At 41.0% G+C, this 16,433-nt stretch overlaps 2 protein-coding genes across 5 annotated transcripts; both read right to left on the bottom strand.

Annotated features, from left to right (window-relative positions):
* Positions 1-797: 797 nt before the first annotated feature.
* LOC118364287 (dynein light chain 2, cytoplasmic) lies at positions 798-6,872 on the bottom strand. 4 transcript variants are annotated; one of them, XM_035745903.2, is made up of 5 exons: positions 6,657-6,872; positions 3,342-3,390; positions 2,749-2,782; positions 2,293-2,429; positions 798-2,110 (listed from the first exon to the last, which is right to left on the bottom strand). In XM_035745903.2, the coding sequence occupies exons 4-5, from the start codon at positions 2,422-2,424 to the stop codon at positions 1,973-1,975; spliced, it is 270 nt and encodes an 89-aa protein (XP_035601796.1). In that variant the 5' UTR covers positions 2,425-2,429; positions 2,749-2,782; positions 3,342-3,390; positions 6,657-6,872; the 3' UTR covers positions 798-1,972. The 4 variants fall into 4 exon arrangements, with proteins under 4 accessions (XP_035601796.1, XP_035601878.1, XP_035601637.1 ...); XM_035745985.2 differs by lacking the exon at positions 2,749-2,782; XM_035745744.2 differs by lacking the exon at positions 6,657-6,872 and having other exon boundaries at positions 3,342-3,522.
* Positions 6,873-7,543: 671 nt separating this feature from the next.
* Positions 7,544-16,433, bottom strand: LOC118364228 (serine/arginine-rich splicing factor 1B). Its single transcript, XM_035745623.2, has 4 exons — positions 15,930-16,433; positions 15,365-15,573; positions 8,451-8,623; positions 7,544-8,214 (listed from the first exon to the last, which is right to left on the bottom strand). The coding sequence occupies exons 1-4, from the start codon at positions 16,118-16,120 to the stop codon at positions 8,011-8,013; spliced, it is 777 nt and encodes a 258-aa protein (XP_035601516.1). The 5' UTR covers positions 16,121-16,433; the 3' UTR covers positions 7,544-8,010.

Raw genomic sequence — 16,433 nt, 5'->3', positions numbered from 1 at the left:
AGCTCTTTTGTTATTCAAGCCTTGGATAGATTAGCAGTGGAAGAAGAGATCCTTACTGAATGCTTCCCTCACCTGGCCGTCAGGTAACGGACCACACATTGAGGTGCAGTGTACAGTATAGGCAGCTGGACAAGAATAGTTACCATGCTGAGAAACAAAAGGCACCTTGTTTTCATAGTAACCACATGCATGTCTGTAATCCATTAAAAAACAAGAACATTGATTGTCAGTGCACGTTTCCCTGCAAGGTCTAGAGTAGTATTTGTGGTGAGATCACATCCACTGGCCACAGTCTGTCCCCACAAATAATTTAGTCACTTGTCCTTCACTTGGTCTTCCTCCTCTGTAGCCTTGCCTGCAATTGACCTCTATGCAGGACTAGTGTCTTCTGAACTAGGAAGGGTAACATATACTGCCAATTGGTTGCAAAAGCATGACTAAGATCATCATTAGGCCCCATTATCAATATTACTGCTCAGTTGCAGAAATAAACTATACTCAGGTTATTAGGGTTCAACACAGTGTTCACACTTCAGTACTGAAGAGTACTCCAGAGAAGCACACATGCTACCACCGTGGTTAATTCATTTGCCAGCCAATACCTGTCTTGATCAGTTACATTATTCCTGTTTTGGGGTGTAGCAACCATACTGAAATCTAATGGCCAATAGCCCAAAGAATGTGTGGTGGGTTCAACCCCCCGTGGTTTTGCAGCAATGACTACACATTCTAATGTATCGTCAAAGACATGGTTAAATTATTACTGCTGAAAGTGAACAGACGACAAAAACAGTGACTTGATTAAACATTTTATTGACTAAATTAAAGTTCAACTTTACTGGGCACCTTTACCCCTTTAAAGGGATACTTTGGGATTTTGGCAATGAGGCCCTTCATTTAATTCCCTGGAGTCAGAACTCATGTCGTTTAGATGCGTTGAAGCAATGTTTGGAAGTACATGGTATTTACTAGCAACGTCCATTGATTGCGCCAACACTAATTAGCATTTGCCAAACGATCTCCAACTTCCTTCATACTTGTTCAAAGGATTCCTTACAGTCGGCTGAGGAAGTAGATAAAGGGCCTCATTGCCAAAAACCCAATTATTCCTTCAGTGAAGTGCAGTTGTACTCCCATGCAGAGAGAAGAGGTATGTCTGTGCAAATCATATAGAAATGTGCATCAAACCATAGACAGACTTGAAACTACCAACAAAGCAGACAGTTAAGTCACTAAGATATGCAAGTGTACAAAAGGACCTGAATGCCAACATTGAGTCCTTTGTTGCACAGCCAGAATAGGTTCAAGTATGGATGGTGTCCGCAAATGGAACCTCCAAGCCACCATTCTAAAAACATCTGCATGTTAACATAGGAACTCAATTAGCAATAGGACATTGCCAACACCCTCACTATGCCAAATGAGACATTACACCTATGAGATATGACTGGGAAATGGGATCGATAAAAGCAATTGCAAATCTGGGAAGATGTGTCCAAATAGATTGTGCTAGTCTCACTTGTACCTTTGGTAAGATACAGGCATTACAAACTGCTGTAGTAGTTCAAGGTCTAGAGCAACTCAGCACATTCAAACAGTAGCACAGGAGTCACAAAGCAAAACAGCTCTCTGGGGTAAAGCAGATGCACGACTACATTCTCTAGCTTTCCTTTATTATACAATCAAAGGCCACTGTTAAAGCATTTACAACTTAAGTATAACAAAATGTAGAACAGCATTAACAAAAATCTCTTCGTTGCATTTTATGGCAACTAGTGAAAGTAGTATTTGTACTGTAACATATACACATTAAATATGGTACATCTTAGTCCATGCAGTTGCGCACAGCCAGTTGTGTATCATCATGGTATGTTTTCATTTTAATATTTGAAGTGTGTGGGAAGTTGTGACATCAGCCACCAGTGCATTACAGTCCAGGTTGGGAGGAGAGGCACTCCAGGCCTCACAGAACTCAGCCAGACTTGAAGAGGAGGATGGCCACCTGCCCTAAGTAGAAGTAGATGAAATGCTTTGTCTCATGAGTGACGTAGCTGCCGAAGTTCCTCCCAACAATGCAATGCCATGTTGGGTTATACTTCTTGTCAAATTCCTATAGGGATTTATAAAAAAACAAAAACAGGGCTTAAGTAATCCATGACTACATGAGGAAGAAAATGACCTCATGCAGCCCATGTCATATTTTAAACAGCTTGCACCATGGAAGACAATTGGAATACACAGGCCAAAGGCAGCAGGCCTGACTGGGTTGATTCTACAGTATTCACATCTCACCTTCTTTATGTAGGCTGCAATGTCCTTCTCTATATTGTACTTCTCCATGGCCTGGGTAGCACAGTCCACTGCATCCTGCTGCATGTCCTCTGACATGTCAGCATTCTTGATTACTGCCTTCCTGTCAGTCATGATGCCTGCAAACAAGAACAAAACGTCACAACTAACGTTGTCACTATAGATACAAAATTACAAGTCTAGTGAAGTGATAAAGCCTGAATTCACAGGCAACTCCTGCAACTATGGGGCGGCAAGTAGCCTAATGGTCAGAGCGTTGGGCCAGTAACCGAAAGGTTGCTGGATTGAGTCCCAGAGCTGACAAGGTAAAGATGTCATTCTGCCACTGAACAAGGCAGTTAACCCACCGTTCCTAGACCGTCATTGTTAATAAGAACGTTCTTAACTGACTTGCCTAGTTAAATAAAAATGTTTTTTATTTATTTAAAGATCGCTTGCCCTTTGATCTTCACCGTTAACTAAGTCTTGTTTACTGTGAAAACCAAAGGACAAGCCAATTAAGTACTGATACAATGTGGCAAACTATTAATGTATACGAATGTACTGGGTGGGCTACTTTGTATTTCGACACAAGATTACGTTATGACAACGACCCTGTGTAGGTTAGGTACAATACGAATAGGCTACGGAGAAACTCGATACAGGTCGAATTAAATTACAAGGCAAAAATCACATGGCGACATTAGATTAATACAATTTGGAATTGGTCATCATTTGGGTGATGCAGTTCTAGTCTAGTGCAAACATCAATATACATTAGTTAGTCGTTAAATTTCTACACAAATCCTTTAGATTATGGACGATTGAACAGGTCTGAGGGAGATCTGATTCGTGCCAATACCCTGCAGGTGGTAGCGACTGCGCATTAGTTCATAGACTCATCTTTACGATTTAAATCAAAAATAGTAAAAGTACACTACCTTGTATGAGAAACTTCGATTCAATATTAAAAAAAAAAAAACTGAATCACCACCATCCATGCGAGTCAAGTGTGAGTGCGTGTAGGCTACTAAATAAACGTTGTCACTCACCTTGTGTAGGAGATGAAGCTTCTTTCCACGTCGCGATCAGGTAACCCACCTTGACGGATATAAAGCTTAATTTACTTGCTAGATCGTGCTGCGACAAATAATTTTTATAAGCTTTAGTCAAAGCAAATGTGGGAAACTGCCCTGCAAAATACCTCCCCCGCCCTAACACGCTGCCCTACGCCACTTACACTGCGATTGGCTGTGCTGCCACCTCTTCTTGTGTTGCGAGCATTTTCTACCAGCTCCTCTCTGCCAGCATCTTATTTCATCCCACAATGCATCGTTGACGCTACATGGTGAGGTAGGTAGTTAAGATCCCCTGGCAAACTCAGGTGTACCGAGTATTTATGCTCAATGTGTAATCTTATTGTTTAGCAGCATCAATTAATGTATGCGTGATATACATTTACATTTACATTTAAGTCATTTAGCAGACGCTCTTATCCAGAGCGACTTACAAATTGATATCACATTATCTAGGCTATATTATTACATTGTTGTCTTATCATAGAAATACAATCCATGTTTCTACTGGACTTTATATTGTCTGTGTAAGATGTACACTGAACAAAAATATAAACGCAGCATGTTAAGTGTTGGTACCATTTTTCATGAGCTGAAATAAAAAAGATCCCAGAAATGTTCAATACTCACAAAAAGCTTATTTCTCTAATTTGTTTACATCCCTAGTAGTGAGCATTTCTCCGTTACCAAGATTATCCATCCATGTGACAGGTGTGGCATTTCAATACGTTTTTAAACAGCATGATCATTACACAGGTACACCTTGTGATGGGGACAATAAAAGGCCACTCTAAAATGTGCAGTTTTGTCACAACACAATGCCACAGACAACTCATGTTTTTCAAGGAGCATGCAATTGGCATGCTGACTGCAGTAATGTCCACCAGAGCTATTGCAAGAGAATGTAATATTAATTTGTTTTAGAGAATTTGGCAGTACTTCCAACCAGCCTCATAACCGCAGACCATGTGTATGGCGTTGTGTGGACGAGCGGTTTGATGACACCAACGTTGTGAACAGAGTGCCCCATGGAGTTGTGGTATGGGCAGACATAAGCTATGGACAACACAATTACATTTTATTGATGGCAATTTGTATGCACAGAGATGGTGACAAGATCCTGAGACCCATTGTCATACCATGCATCCATCGCCATCACCTCATGTTTCAGCATGACAATGCACAACCCCATGTTTTAAGGATCTGTACACAATTCCTGAAAGTTGGAAATGTTTTGGTTCTTCCATGGTCTGCATACTCAACAGACATCAAGCATGTTTGGGATGCTCTGTGTTGACGTGTATGACAGTATTCCAGTTTCCGCCAATATCCAGCAATTTCGCAGCCATTGAAGAGTGGAACAACATTCCACAGGCCACAATCAACAGCCGGATCAACTCTATTTTTTATTTTTATTAACCTTTATTTAACTAGTAGGCAAGGCAGTTAAGAAAACATTCTTATTTACAATGACGGCCTATAATGGCCTAACACGGACAACACTGGGTCAATTGTGCGCCGTCCTATGGGACTCCCAATCACAGCCGGTTGCAATACAGCCTGGATTCGAACCAAGGTGTCTGTGGTGAGACCTCAAGTACTGAGATGCAGTGCCTTAGACCGCTGCGCCACTCAGGATCCCAGAGACTGACTGGTTTTCTGATCCATGCCCATACTTTTCACGTAAGCACATTTGCTTGAAATGAAATTTTCCTGAATATTTTACATTTCCTTACTAATGCATACAACTCATAAACAGGTAGTTTTATCACTTATTGACAAGTTTATATTCAGTTATTTCATGCAACCCATGAGGTCAGTTTCCTGATTAAGCCTAGTCCTGGTCTAAAAGGTGTGGTCAATTCAGAATCTCCATTGAAATATACTGAACAAAAATGTGAACACATGCAACAATTGCTAAGATTTTACTGAGTTCATAATGAAATCAGTCAATTTAAATGAATTCATTAGGCCCTAATCTATGTATTTCACATGACTGATAATACAGACACGCATATGGTCACAGATACCTTAAAAGGTAGGGCTGTGGATCAAAAAGTCCATATCTGGTGTGACCACCATTTGCCTCATGCAGCGCAACATTTCCTTTGCATAGAATTGATCAGGCTGCTGATAGTGGCGTGTGGAATGTTCTCCCACTCCTCTTCAGAGGCTGTGCGAAGTTGATAGATATTGGCGGGAACTGGAACACGCTCTCATATACCTCAATCCAGAGCATGCCAAATATGCTCAGTGACATGTCTGGTGAGTATGCAGGCCATGGGATAACTGGGACATTTAACTTCCAGGAATTGTGTAAAGATCCTTGCGACATGGGGCAGTGCATATTTATGCTGAAACATGAGGTGATGGCGGCGGATGAACGGCAAAATGGGCTTCAGGATCTAGTCACGGCATCTCTGTTCATTCAAATTGCCATTGATAAAATGCAATTGTGTTCATTTTCCGTAGCTTATGATGCATACCCACACTATAACCCCACGGCCAACATGGGGCAAGCTGTTCACAACGTTGACATGAGCAAACTGCTCGCCCACTCGACGCCATACACAAGGCAGGTTCGATGTACTGACAGATTCTCTAAAACACGGATGGCAGTTTATGGTAGAGAAATTAACATTACATTCTTTGGCAACCGCTCTCGTGGACATTCCTGCAGTCAGCATTCCAATTGCACGCTCCTTCAAAACTTGAGACATCTGTGGCATTGTGTTGTGACAAAACTGCACATTTTAGAGTGGCCTTTTATTGTCCCCAGCATACAGTGCAGCTGCGTGATCATGCAGTTTAAATCAGCTTCTTGATATGCCACATCTTTCAAATGGATGATCTTGGCAAATGAGAAATGCTAACAGGGATGTAAATACATTTGAGCACAACATTTAGGAGAAATAGGCTTTTTGTGTATGTAACATTTCTGGGATCTTCATGAAACCAACACTTCACATGTTGCATTTTTACTTTTTCAGTGTAACTTTAGTCCAGGACTAAGATTAATCTGTGTCCGGGACACCGCCCCATGATGTATAATGTAATACATTAGAGTAGATGGTCTACTGGGATATTCTACAATTTGGCCTCTAATTAAATCATAGGGCCATTAAGTTCATATTTTACATTAATTCAAAAGAAAAACAAACTAAAAAACAGGTACGTCTTTTCAGGATTTTATTGAAAATGCTAAACTAAAAGAGTAAATTAAATTTAAGAAAGACAGACTAACTATACTAAATAATCCCCAACCATCACAAATTTTAATCCCTTATTTACCAGACTCCTACGTCTCCTTCCATTCTTTGATCCAACTTCCTGGTCCTCAGTTTCCTTTTCTTACTCCAAAAACGTAAATAATCCTTATCCATATCCTTTGACTCTGTGCATATTTACCGCTCAAAAATTGAAATAAACTGGGCCATTCAAAAAGTTGCATCTAGGATTCCTTAATAAGTTCAATTGATTTGATTCCTGGAAAATGGATCCCGCTCCAAGCATCCATTCTTGCCTATCCCTTCCCTAAACGCTCCTCTGATCCGGCTCCAAGCATCCATCCTTGCCTATCCCTTCCCTAAATGCTCCTCTGATCCGGCTCCAAGGATTGGGATCCACTGAGCCACTCCTCCAATCAAAACCTTGAAATACCAGGAAAAAAAAAATCAGAGGGAAACCATTAGAATCATGTCTGATTTGGGCCCAGCCCACTTCTTATTTTGTGCACTCATGACATGTCACTACTAAAGATCAATTTGAAAATGTCAGTGAGCACCCAAACCATCAAATTAATACTTTAGAAAATGTCTAATATGCTTCAATGTTTAAGCTGAAACAAGCCCAGAGCCCCTGTCTAATATTAAAACAGCATCTATAAAAAAATAAAAAAGATAAATGGTTCTTATGTAGCATTAAAGTTAAAAAGGTACATTAAGGACCTTTGTCCTGGCACAAAACCAAAGACATACACTGTTTCAGTGCTAAAAAGGTTGCCAAACAATAGATAGGGCAGATATAGATATGATAGAAAATTGTGCTACATTCAAGAAACAATCATGCATCCTTGTAGCAACGACTTTATCAATAGATGCAAATAATCAATACTAAAGCATACCATTGCCTCGACCTGACTCCTCTTAAGATGTCCTATCCTGATCAAACAAATGAAATGTGCTCCACAACTTTTATTCCAAATCACTCTTTAATCCTTATCTTCAGATGTCTAAAGGAAGACACAAGGGTAAAATACAGTTTAGCAATGAGACTCCCGCCATCTCATGAAAAAGTACATACATTTTCCAACACTTACAAAAACATTGAACTTGTTAATAAGATCAACATTTTTGAAGTTCAGAGCAATAGGTTTTCAAATGTTGCAACATTTTTGGAGGAAAGACAACAGGTCAATTAAAATGAATTGAGAAAGGAGATCAAAACAAAAGGACTAAAGTAGGGAGGGTTAGGGAGGAAAGGTGACAGGAGGGGATACACCTACATACCAAGACCTTCCACTAGGACATCAGGAGATGGAATGCAAAAATTAAAATCTATAGTTGACTTCTGAAACTCAAAAGGAGGTAAAAACAAGTGGAAAGAGGAACTGCTAACAGGGGATCCACCAAAATGGCAACAGAGTTTAGGAACGGGAGCGAGAGCGGCTATGGCGTGGAGAGTAGCGAGGAGATCCTCTGCCACCACGGGTACCACCACCGCGAGAGTTGCTGCGGCTGCGACTGGCTGCGCTGCGGCTCCTGCTTCGACTGCGGCTCCTGGAACGGGATCTTCCATAGCTCGGGCTGCGGGGACCATCTACTTTCACGCGAACGTATGCGGTCTCTCCCTGGTAGACACACAAAAAGAACTAGACGTTGAAACAAAAAGCATTTCCACCTCAAAACGGTTCCTTCCATTGCATCAAAACAAGCCTTAAGTTCTTGAAAGGCTGCACAAGTAGTCACTGAAAATGGGGAGAGGTTGAGGGGAAAGATTCAATGGTGTTGGTAGTCACTTTACTTACCTTTAATGAAAATATCATCCTATCCTTATAATCAAATCCAATAAAACCTAAAAGCATACCTCGTGTGATCGGAATTTGGTGTTATCCAGCTTTCGAACAGCGTAGGTCATGTCTTCTTTGCGCACAAACTCCACAACCCCAGTTCCATCTCTGAAAACGTCAGCATAACATACATCCCCAGCCTCACGCATGTGATCCTTGAGGTCCTGCCAGCTGCCACTCTGGGGAAGCCCTTTGAAGAGAAGAGCAAATAAATTAGATGTTTTACTCAAAGTGATTACTTTCAACACTTTACTGAAATGGTACAAACTTGCTCAATAGATCTGTGGCATAGCAATATAATTCAGAATGTGCACAGACCAACTAAACCAGGCTGGTTCTACACAACCAAAAACAATGAACTAATGTGGAAGGAATGGATATCACTACTTAGCCGACCAAAAAAGACCAGTGCTTCTGTCTGGTGAAAAAGGAACTAGCCAATTAGACAGTAGCCTCTGCAGAGTCCCCAACAACTGGATGTTCTGGTTTTCAGGGGAAATGGAAAGTGCACCTGTGACACGACGCGACACTCCATCTTGACCACTTCTCCACATTTACTGGATTGGTTGAACAGTGCAGAAGAGAACCTCCCGACAGTTTATTTTTCTTCTTGTCAAGAGCGGAGGTGCTTTCAGTACGCTTCAATGCTTGCTACATTCTTGAACAGACTGAGGTTTGCTGGGTATGGTGAGTTTTTAAATGGCAGTGGCCATGTCGACAGCATTCCCTAAACCTCTACAGTTTTTCTACTGGCCGTTCAGTACAGCAGGGGACCTAGTTTCAGGTGGTTCTTTTACACCTGCTACATTACAGTAGGTTAATCTGGCAGTAACACTCCAGGGAGTCTATTTGTTAGTTAAATAGAGAAGACCACCAGCACAGTGTCATTGAAACATTAAAGACTGGTAAATTACCAATTGCACAGTGCGGTAGTGCAACCAATGATGTATATAAACCCAACCCACATTACACTAGGGTGTTAAGTGACAAAACAAACAATGGACACTAGGTGAGAATTCTACAAAACTGCAATAAATCAAATACATCGTCACTCATTTCAATAATGTGGTTATCAAAATATAGAAATAATTTGAAAACATGAATGTGGAAGTTGATATTTACATGATGAGCCCAAATGTCAAGTAAGTGCTGTGCTTAGAACGTTCAATTCTGTGGGACAGCATTTAAAAAAAAAAACTGGAACTCAATCTGAGCGTTCATATTTGCTCTTTGCGATGGGTATTACTCACTACCAGAGTAAGATTGATGTGACATTGTATTGCTAACAAGTATGGGAATGTCCTGAGGGTGTTTTACAGTCAGACGTCCTTGGACTGCAATTTAAGGTTAAACGTTTTTCCTTCCTCTTCAGTCATTCCACAATGGTCTCAGACTAGACTTAACATAGTGAATGTAAATCCAGGACACTCAAATTAGTATGATATGTTACATTTAAAGGAGGGTGGTTGGTTAGGGTGGATGGGTGGGCGTATAACGTGAACATCTAGCAACCCAAAGGTTGCATTTTCGAATCTCATCAAGGACAACTTTAGCAACTAGTTACTTTATAACTATACTGAACAAAAATAAACACAACATGCAGTGTTGGTCCCATGTTTCATGATCTGAAATAAGAAATCCCAGAAATGTTCCATATGAACAAAAAGCTAATTTCTCTCAAATTGTGCACAAATGTGTTTACATCCCTGTTAATTAGCATTTCTCCTTTGCCAAGATAATCCATCCACCTGACAGGTGTGGCATATCAACAAGCTGATTCAACAGCATGGTCATTACACAGGTGCACCTTGTGCCATGGGACAATAAAAGGCCACTAAAATGTAGTTGTCACACAACGCCACAGATGTCTCATGTTGAGGAAGTGTGCAATTGGCATGCTGAATGCAGGAATGTCCACCAGAGCTGTTGCCAGATAATTTAATGTTCATTTCTATACCATAAGCCACCAACATTGTTTTAGAGAATTTGGCAGTATGTTCAACCGAACTAACCATGGCAGACCACCTGGAAACAAGCTAGCCCAGGACCTCCTGGGCTATCTCCATCTGAGATCAGCCACCGGGACCTCTGATGAAACTGAAGAGTACGTGTGTCTGTAATAAAGCCCTTTTGTAGGGGAAAAACTCATTTGGAGTGAGTGGGCCTCCCAGGCCCAGCCATGGCTGTGTCTTTGCCCAATAATGTGAAATCAATAGATTAGGGCCTAATTTATTTATTGAAATTGACTTATTTCCTGATATGAACTGTACCTTAGTAAAATCATAGAAGTTGCATTTATATATTTCTTCAGTACACTTAGCATGTTAGCTAACCCTTACCTTAACCCCTTGAGCTAGCTAACGTTATTTTTTACTAAACTCAGCAAAAAAGGAAACGTCCTCTGTGTCAACTGCATTTATTTTCAGAAAACTTAACATGTGTAAATATTTGTTTGAACACAAGATTCAACAACTGAGACAAACTGAACAAGTTCCATAGACATGTGACGAACAGAAATGGTCCTAGCCCTCTGATCCAACAGGTCCCAGGCGTGCTCAAGGGATTCAGATCTGGGCTCTTGGCTGGCCATGGCAGAAAACCGACATTCCTGTCTTGCAGGAAATCGCACACAGAACAAGCAGTATGGCTGGTGGCATTGTCATGCAGGAGGGTCATGTCAGGATGAGCCTACCTGAAGGGCACCATATGAGTGAGGAGGATGTCTTCCCTGTAACGCACAGTGTTGAGATTGCCTGCAATGAAAACAAGCGCAGTCCGATGATGCTGTGACACACCACCCCAGACCATGACATGCCCTCCAACTTCATCCCGCTACAGAGAACAGGGCTTGGTGTAACGCTCATTCCTTCGACAATAACTGCAAATCCGACCCTCACCCCCGATGAGACAAAACCGTGGCTCGTCAGTGAAGAGCACTCTTTGCCAGTCCTGTCTGATCCAGCAACGATGGGTTTGTGTCCATAAGCGACGTTGTTGCCGGTGATGTAAGGCCGGTCCTCACCAGACAACAGGCCTACAAGCCCTCAGTCCAGCCTCTCTCAGCACTGATGGAGGGATTGTGTGTTCCTGGTGTAACTCGGGCAGTTATTGCCATCCTGTACCTGTGTGATGTTTGGATGTACCGATCCTGTGCAGGTGTTGTTACATGTAGTCTGCCACTGTGAGGATGATCAGCTGTCCATCCTGTCTCCCTGTAGTGCTGTCTTAGGCGTATCACAGTAAGGACATTGCAATTTATTGCCCTGGCCACATCTGCAGTCCTCACGCCCCCTTGCAGCATGCCTAAGGCACGTTAACGCAGATGAGCAGGAACCCTGGGCATCTTTCTTTTGGTGTTTTTCAGTAGATATGAAAACTTAGGACACTAAAGAGGCCTAACTGTGACCTTAATTGCCTACCACCTGTAAGCGGGTATTGTCTTAATGACAGTTCTACAGCTGCAAATTCATTAATTGCTTATGGTTCACTGAACAAGCATGAGAAACAGTGTTCAAACCCTTTACAATGGGGGGGGGGGGGCTTCTGTGAAGTTATTTGGATTTTTACAAATGATCTTTGAAAGACAGGGCCCTGAAAAAGGGAAGTTTCTTTTTTTTGCTGAGTTTATTTTCTACATTGTAGAATAATAGTTTAGATATCAAAACTATGAAATAACACATATGGAATCATGTAGTAATCAAAACGGTGTTAAACAAATCAATATATTTCATATTCTTCAAAGTAGCCACCCTTTGCCTTGATGACAGCTCTGCACACTTTGCATTCTCTCATCCAGCTTCACCTGGAATGCAGTCTCGAAGGAGTTCCCACATATGCCGAGTACTTGTTGGCTACTTTCCCTTCACTCTGCTGTCCAATTGGGTTAAGGTTGGGTGATTGTGTAGGCCAGGTCACCTGATGCTGCACTCCATCACTCTCCTTCTTGGTCAAATAACCCTTACACAGCGTGGAGGTGTGTGTTTTGGGTCATTGTCCAGTTGAAAAACAAATGATACTGGGACTAACTGCAAACTAGATGGAGATCATCTGTTCACCTACTCTGCGCCTCACAGACAATGCTGGTTGGAACCAAAAATATTACATTTGGACAGATTTCTCTAAAGTCAATTGCTTGTGTTTCTTGGCACAAGCAATTCTTATCGTTGTCATTTAGTGGTGGTTTCTTTGCAGCAATTCGACAATGAAGGCCTGATTCTCGCAGTCTCCTCTGAACAGTTGAGACGTGCGTTACTTGAACTCTGAAGCATTTATGTCGAATGCAATCTGAGGTGCAGTTAATTTCAGATTTCCGAAGCTGATAACTAATGAACTTATCCTCTGCAGCAGAGGTAACTTTGGGTCTTCCTTTCCTGTGGCGGTCCTCATGAGCCAGTTTAATCATAGCGCTTGATGTTTTTTTGCGACTGCACTTGAAGCCTTTCGGTATTGACTGACCTTCATGTCTTCAATAATGATGGACTGTCGTATCTCTTTGCTTATTTGAGCTTATCTTGCCACAATATGGACTTGTCTTTTACCAAATAGGGCTATCTTCTGTATAACAACTAGAAGTCTAAAAATTAATCGGCCTTACCGATTTAATTAGGGCCAATTTCAAGTTTATAAAAATAAAAAAAATTGGTCATCTGCATTTTTGGACGCCGATTACATTGCATTCCACGAGGAAACTGCTTGGCAGGCTGACCACTTGTTACGCGAGTGTAGCAAGGAGCCAAGGTAGTTGCTAGCTAGCATTAAACTTATCTTATAAAAAACAATCTTCACACAATCACTAGTTAACCTAGTAATATCATCAACCATGTGTAGTTAACTAGCTTGTCCTGCGTTGCATATAATCAATGTGGTGCCTGTTAATTTATCACCGAATCACAGCTTACTTCGCCAAACGAAGTCAGGGTATATGCAACAGTTTGGGCCGCCTGGCTCGTTCCAAACTAATTTGCCAGAATTTTACATAATTATGACATAACATTGAAGGTTGTGCAATGTAACAGCAATATATAGACTTAGGGTTACCACCCGTTAGATAAAATACTGAACGGTTCCATATTTCACTGAAAGAATAAACGTTTTGTTTTCTAAATGAGAGTTTCCATATTAATGACCATTGGCTCGTATTTGTGTTTGTTATATTATAATTAAGTCTATGATTTGATATTTGATAGAGCAGTCTGAGCGGTGGTAGGCAGCAGCAGGCTCGTAAGCATTCATTCAAACTTGACTGTGTTTGCCAGCAGCTCTTAGCAATGCTTGATTACAGCGCCGTTTATGACTTCAAGCCTATCAACTCCTGAGATTAGGCTGGCAATACTAAAGTGCCTACTAGAACATCCAATAGTCAAAGGTATATGATATACAAATGGTAGAGAGAGAAATAGTCAACACATCATTATACCTATAATAACTGCAACCTAACATTTCTTTACTGGGAATATTGAAAAACCAGCTTTCATATGTTCTGAGCAAGGAACTTAAATGTTAAGCTTTTTATTTTTACATGGCACATATTGCACTTGTACATTCTCCAACACTGTTTTTGTATTATTTAAACCAAATTGAGCAAGTTTCATTATTTATTTGAGCCTAAATAAGATCAATGAATTATATTAAGTTAAAACAAAAGTGTTCACTCAGTGTGGTTGTAATTGTCATTATTTCAAATATATAAAAAAATTGGCAGATTAATCGGTAGCAGCTTTTTTTTGGGGGGGCATCCAATAAAAATCGGTATCGGCGTTGAAAAATCATAATCGGTCGACCTCTAATACCAACCCTACCTTGTCACAACACAACTGATTGGCTCAAACACATTGAGGAAAGAAATTCCACAAATTAACATTTAAAAAGGCACACATGTTAATTGAAATCCAATCCAGGTGACTATCTCATGAAGAGATTGCCAATTGTGTGCAAAGTTGTCATCAAGGCAAAAGGTGGCTACTTTATAGAACATAAAATATATTTTGATTTGTTTAACACTTTTTTGGTTACTACATGATTCTGTGTTATGTAATAGTTTGTCTTCACTATTATTCCACATTGTAGAAAATAGTCCAAATAAAGGAAACCCCTTGAATGAATAGGTGTGTCCAAACTTTTGACTGGTACTCTGTTAACAACATGTCCACCTTATTTTAAATGAATGGGCCTACCATCCTGTTTTTTAATTTCATTCCATATAGTAATTTGCGTAATAGGTACCTATTTTGCACAAAGTCGTATTAAAAGTTGATTCTAATATATGAAATTGGTGCAAACGTACTTTTACACAAAGCAAAGATTTGTTAATATGACCACCCTACCTTAACTTAGTCTTAAATCACTGTAATTGTGTATGGACTCATTTGCATAATATCAGTTTTTAATTTCATACATTTTACTTGTATTTGAATCAACTCTGATTTATTGATTTAACCCTTATTTAACTTGGCAAGTTAAATTCTTATTTACAATGACGGCCTACACTGGCCAAACCCGACAACGCTGGGCCAATTCGGAGTCCTATGGGGCGGCGCACAATCACGGCCTGTTGTGATACTGCCTGGATTCGAACCATGGTGTCAGTGGTGACACCTCAAGCAATGAGGTGCAGTGGCTTAGACCACTGTCGACACTCGCTACTGAAAATGACATTACATTTGGCCACCCTACCTTGAGATATTGGGCAAAACCTGTTGAAATATAGACTACATACAGATGGATTTGAGGCCATTATTGGTTTGGGATTAACAATGACCAGTCCACAACCTTTTTTCGATCACTTGTAAATGAGATCTCAGCCATTGTAAATCCCTAACCTCATAAAATAGTGTTCCTGAGAAGCATGTCTATAAAACTGAGTACAAAGTATAATACCAAAAGCGGTTTCATTTTGACCCTACTTAATTAACACCCTAGTTACATGACTCACCTGAGACAATGACCCTATACTCGGAGCGTCTGGATGGCGGCCCGTATCTGCCTCTAGGAGCGCCACCAACCCCCCCGCCACCACCGCCACCACCACCACCACCAAAGCCGCCTCTTCCCCCACCCCTTCCGCTCCGAGGGAATTCAACTCGCAGCCGATAACCGTCGTAGTCATAGCCGTCTCGTCCGTACACTGCATCGTCTGCGTCCCTGAAAAAGTGATAATAGAAAAGTATTGCTAAACAATCGTCCACACAGCACTCTGCGGTGTGCCTCATTAGCATATTATATGTTACCAGTAGTTAACCGGCCCAACTTAACTCCACGGTTTACGATTATAAATCTTGGGAGTTTGGTCGGTTAGCCACAAACAAAGACACCTTCACAACATGTAAATGCCGAAACAGAAGCAACTATCAGGCCAATTGATGTCACTGTACATTCCTAAAACGAAAATAGATAGTTACGGTAGAAACATGTGCAGAGAAGATTCACGTTGTCGCATGAGCAGATAGCAAATCGTGCACTGCTCTAACGTTAACAAGCTAGCCTTTAACGTTAGCTACCTGGGATCTTCAAATTCGATGAAGGCAAAGGGAGGTCCCCCTCTCCGATTTTTCAAATCGATGTCTCGAATAGCTCCGTATTTGTAGAACACGTCCTCAACATCTTTAGTGCGAATATCAGGAGGTAGATTTCCGACATAAATTCGACAATCGTTATTTCCTGCGGGGCCTCGCACGACGCCTCCCGACATGTTATCTAGCAAGCTAACGTTAGCTAGTTTATTTTAGCGGTAGGTTGAAATAAAAAGCGATTTCGCAAGACGGTATTCAAGTATATCACCGCCGATTAGAAATTAATTTGAGTATAGTACACAAACACTGCTGAAAACACGAAATAAGGTATCACTCGCGCTTAAAGTTATGTACTAGATAGCTACACTTTCTCCCCGTTCAGAATCGCGCTTCTCCGCGAGGGCATTCATGAACACCAGAAATGTGCTCAGTAGAGACCTAGAAATGGCTACGTCCGCCAAATAAAATAGTCCACGGTAATACAATCTGTAA

The sequence above is a fragment of the Oncorhynchus keta genome, chromosome 1 (assembly GCF_023373465.1).
Source record: "Oncorhynchus keta strain PuntledgeMale-10-30-2019 chromosome 1, Oket_V2, whole genome shotgun sequence".
In the NCBI taxonomy this organism is placed as follows: domain Eukaryota; kingdom Metazoa; phylum Chordata; class Actinopteri; order Salmoniformes; family Salmonidae; genus Oncorhynchus; species Oncorhynchus keta.
Note: the sequence above shows the minus strand (reverse complement) of the source record. Positions and strands in the feature narration are given on the sequence as shown.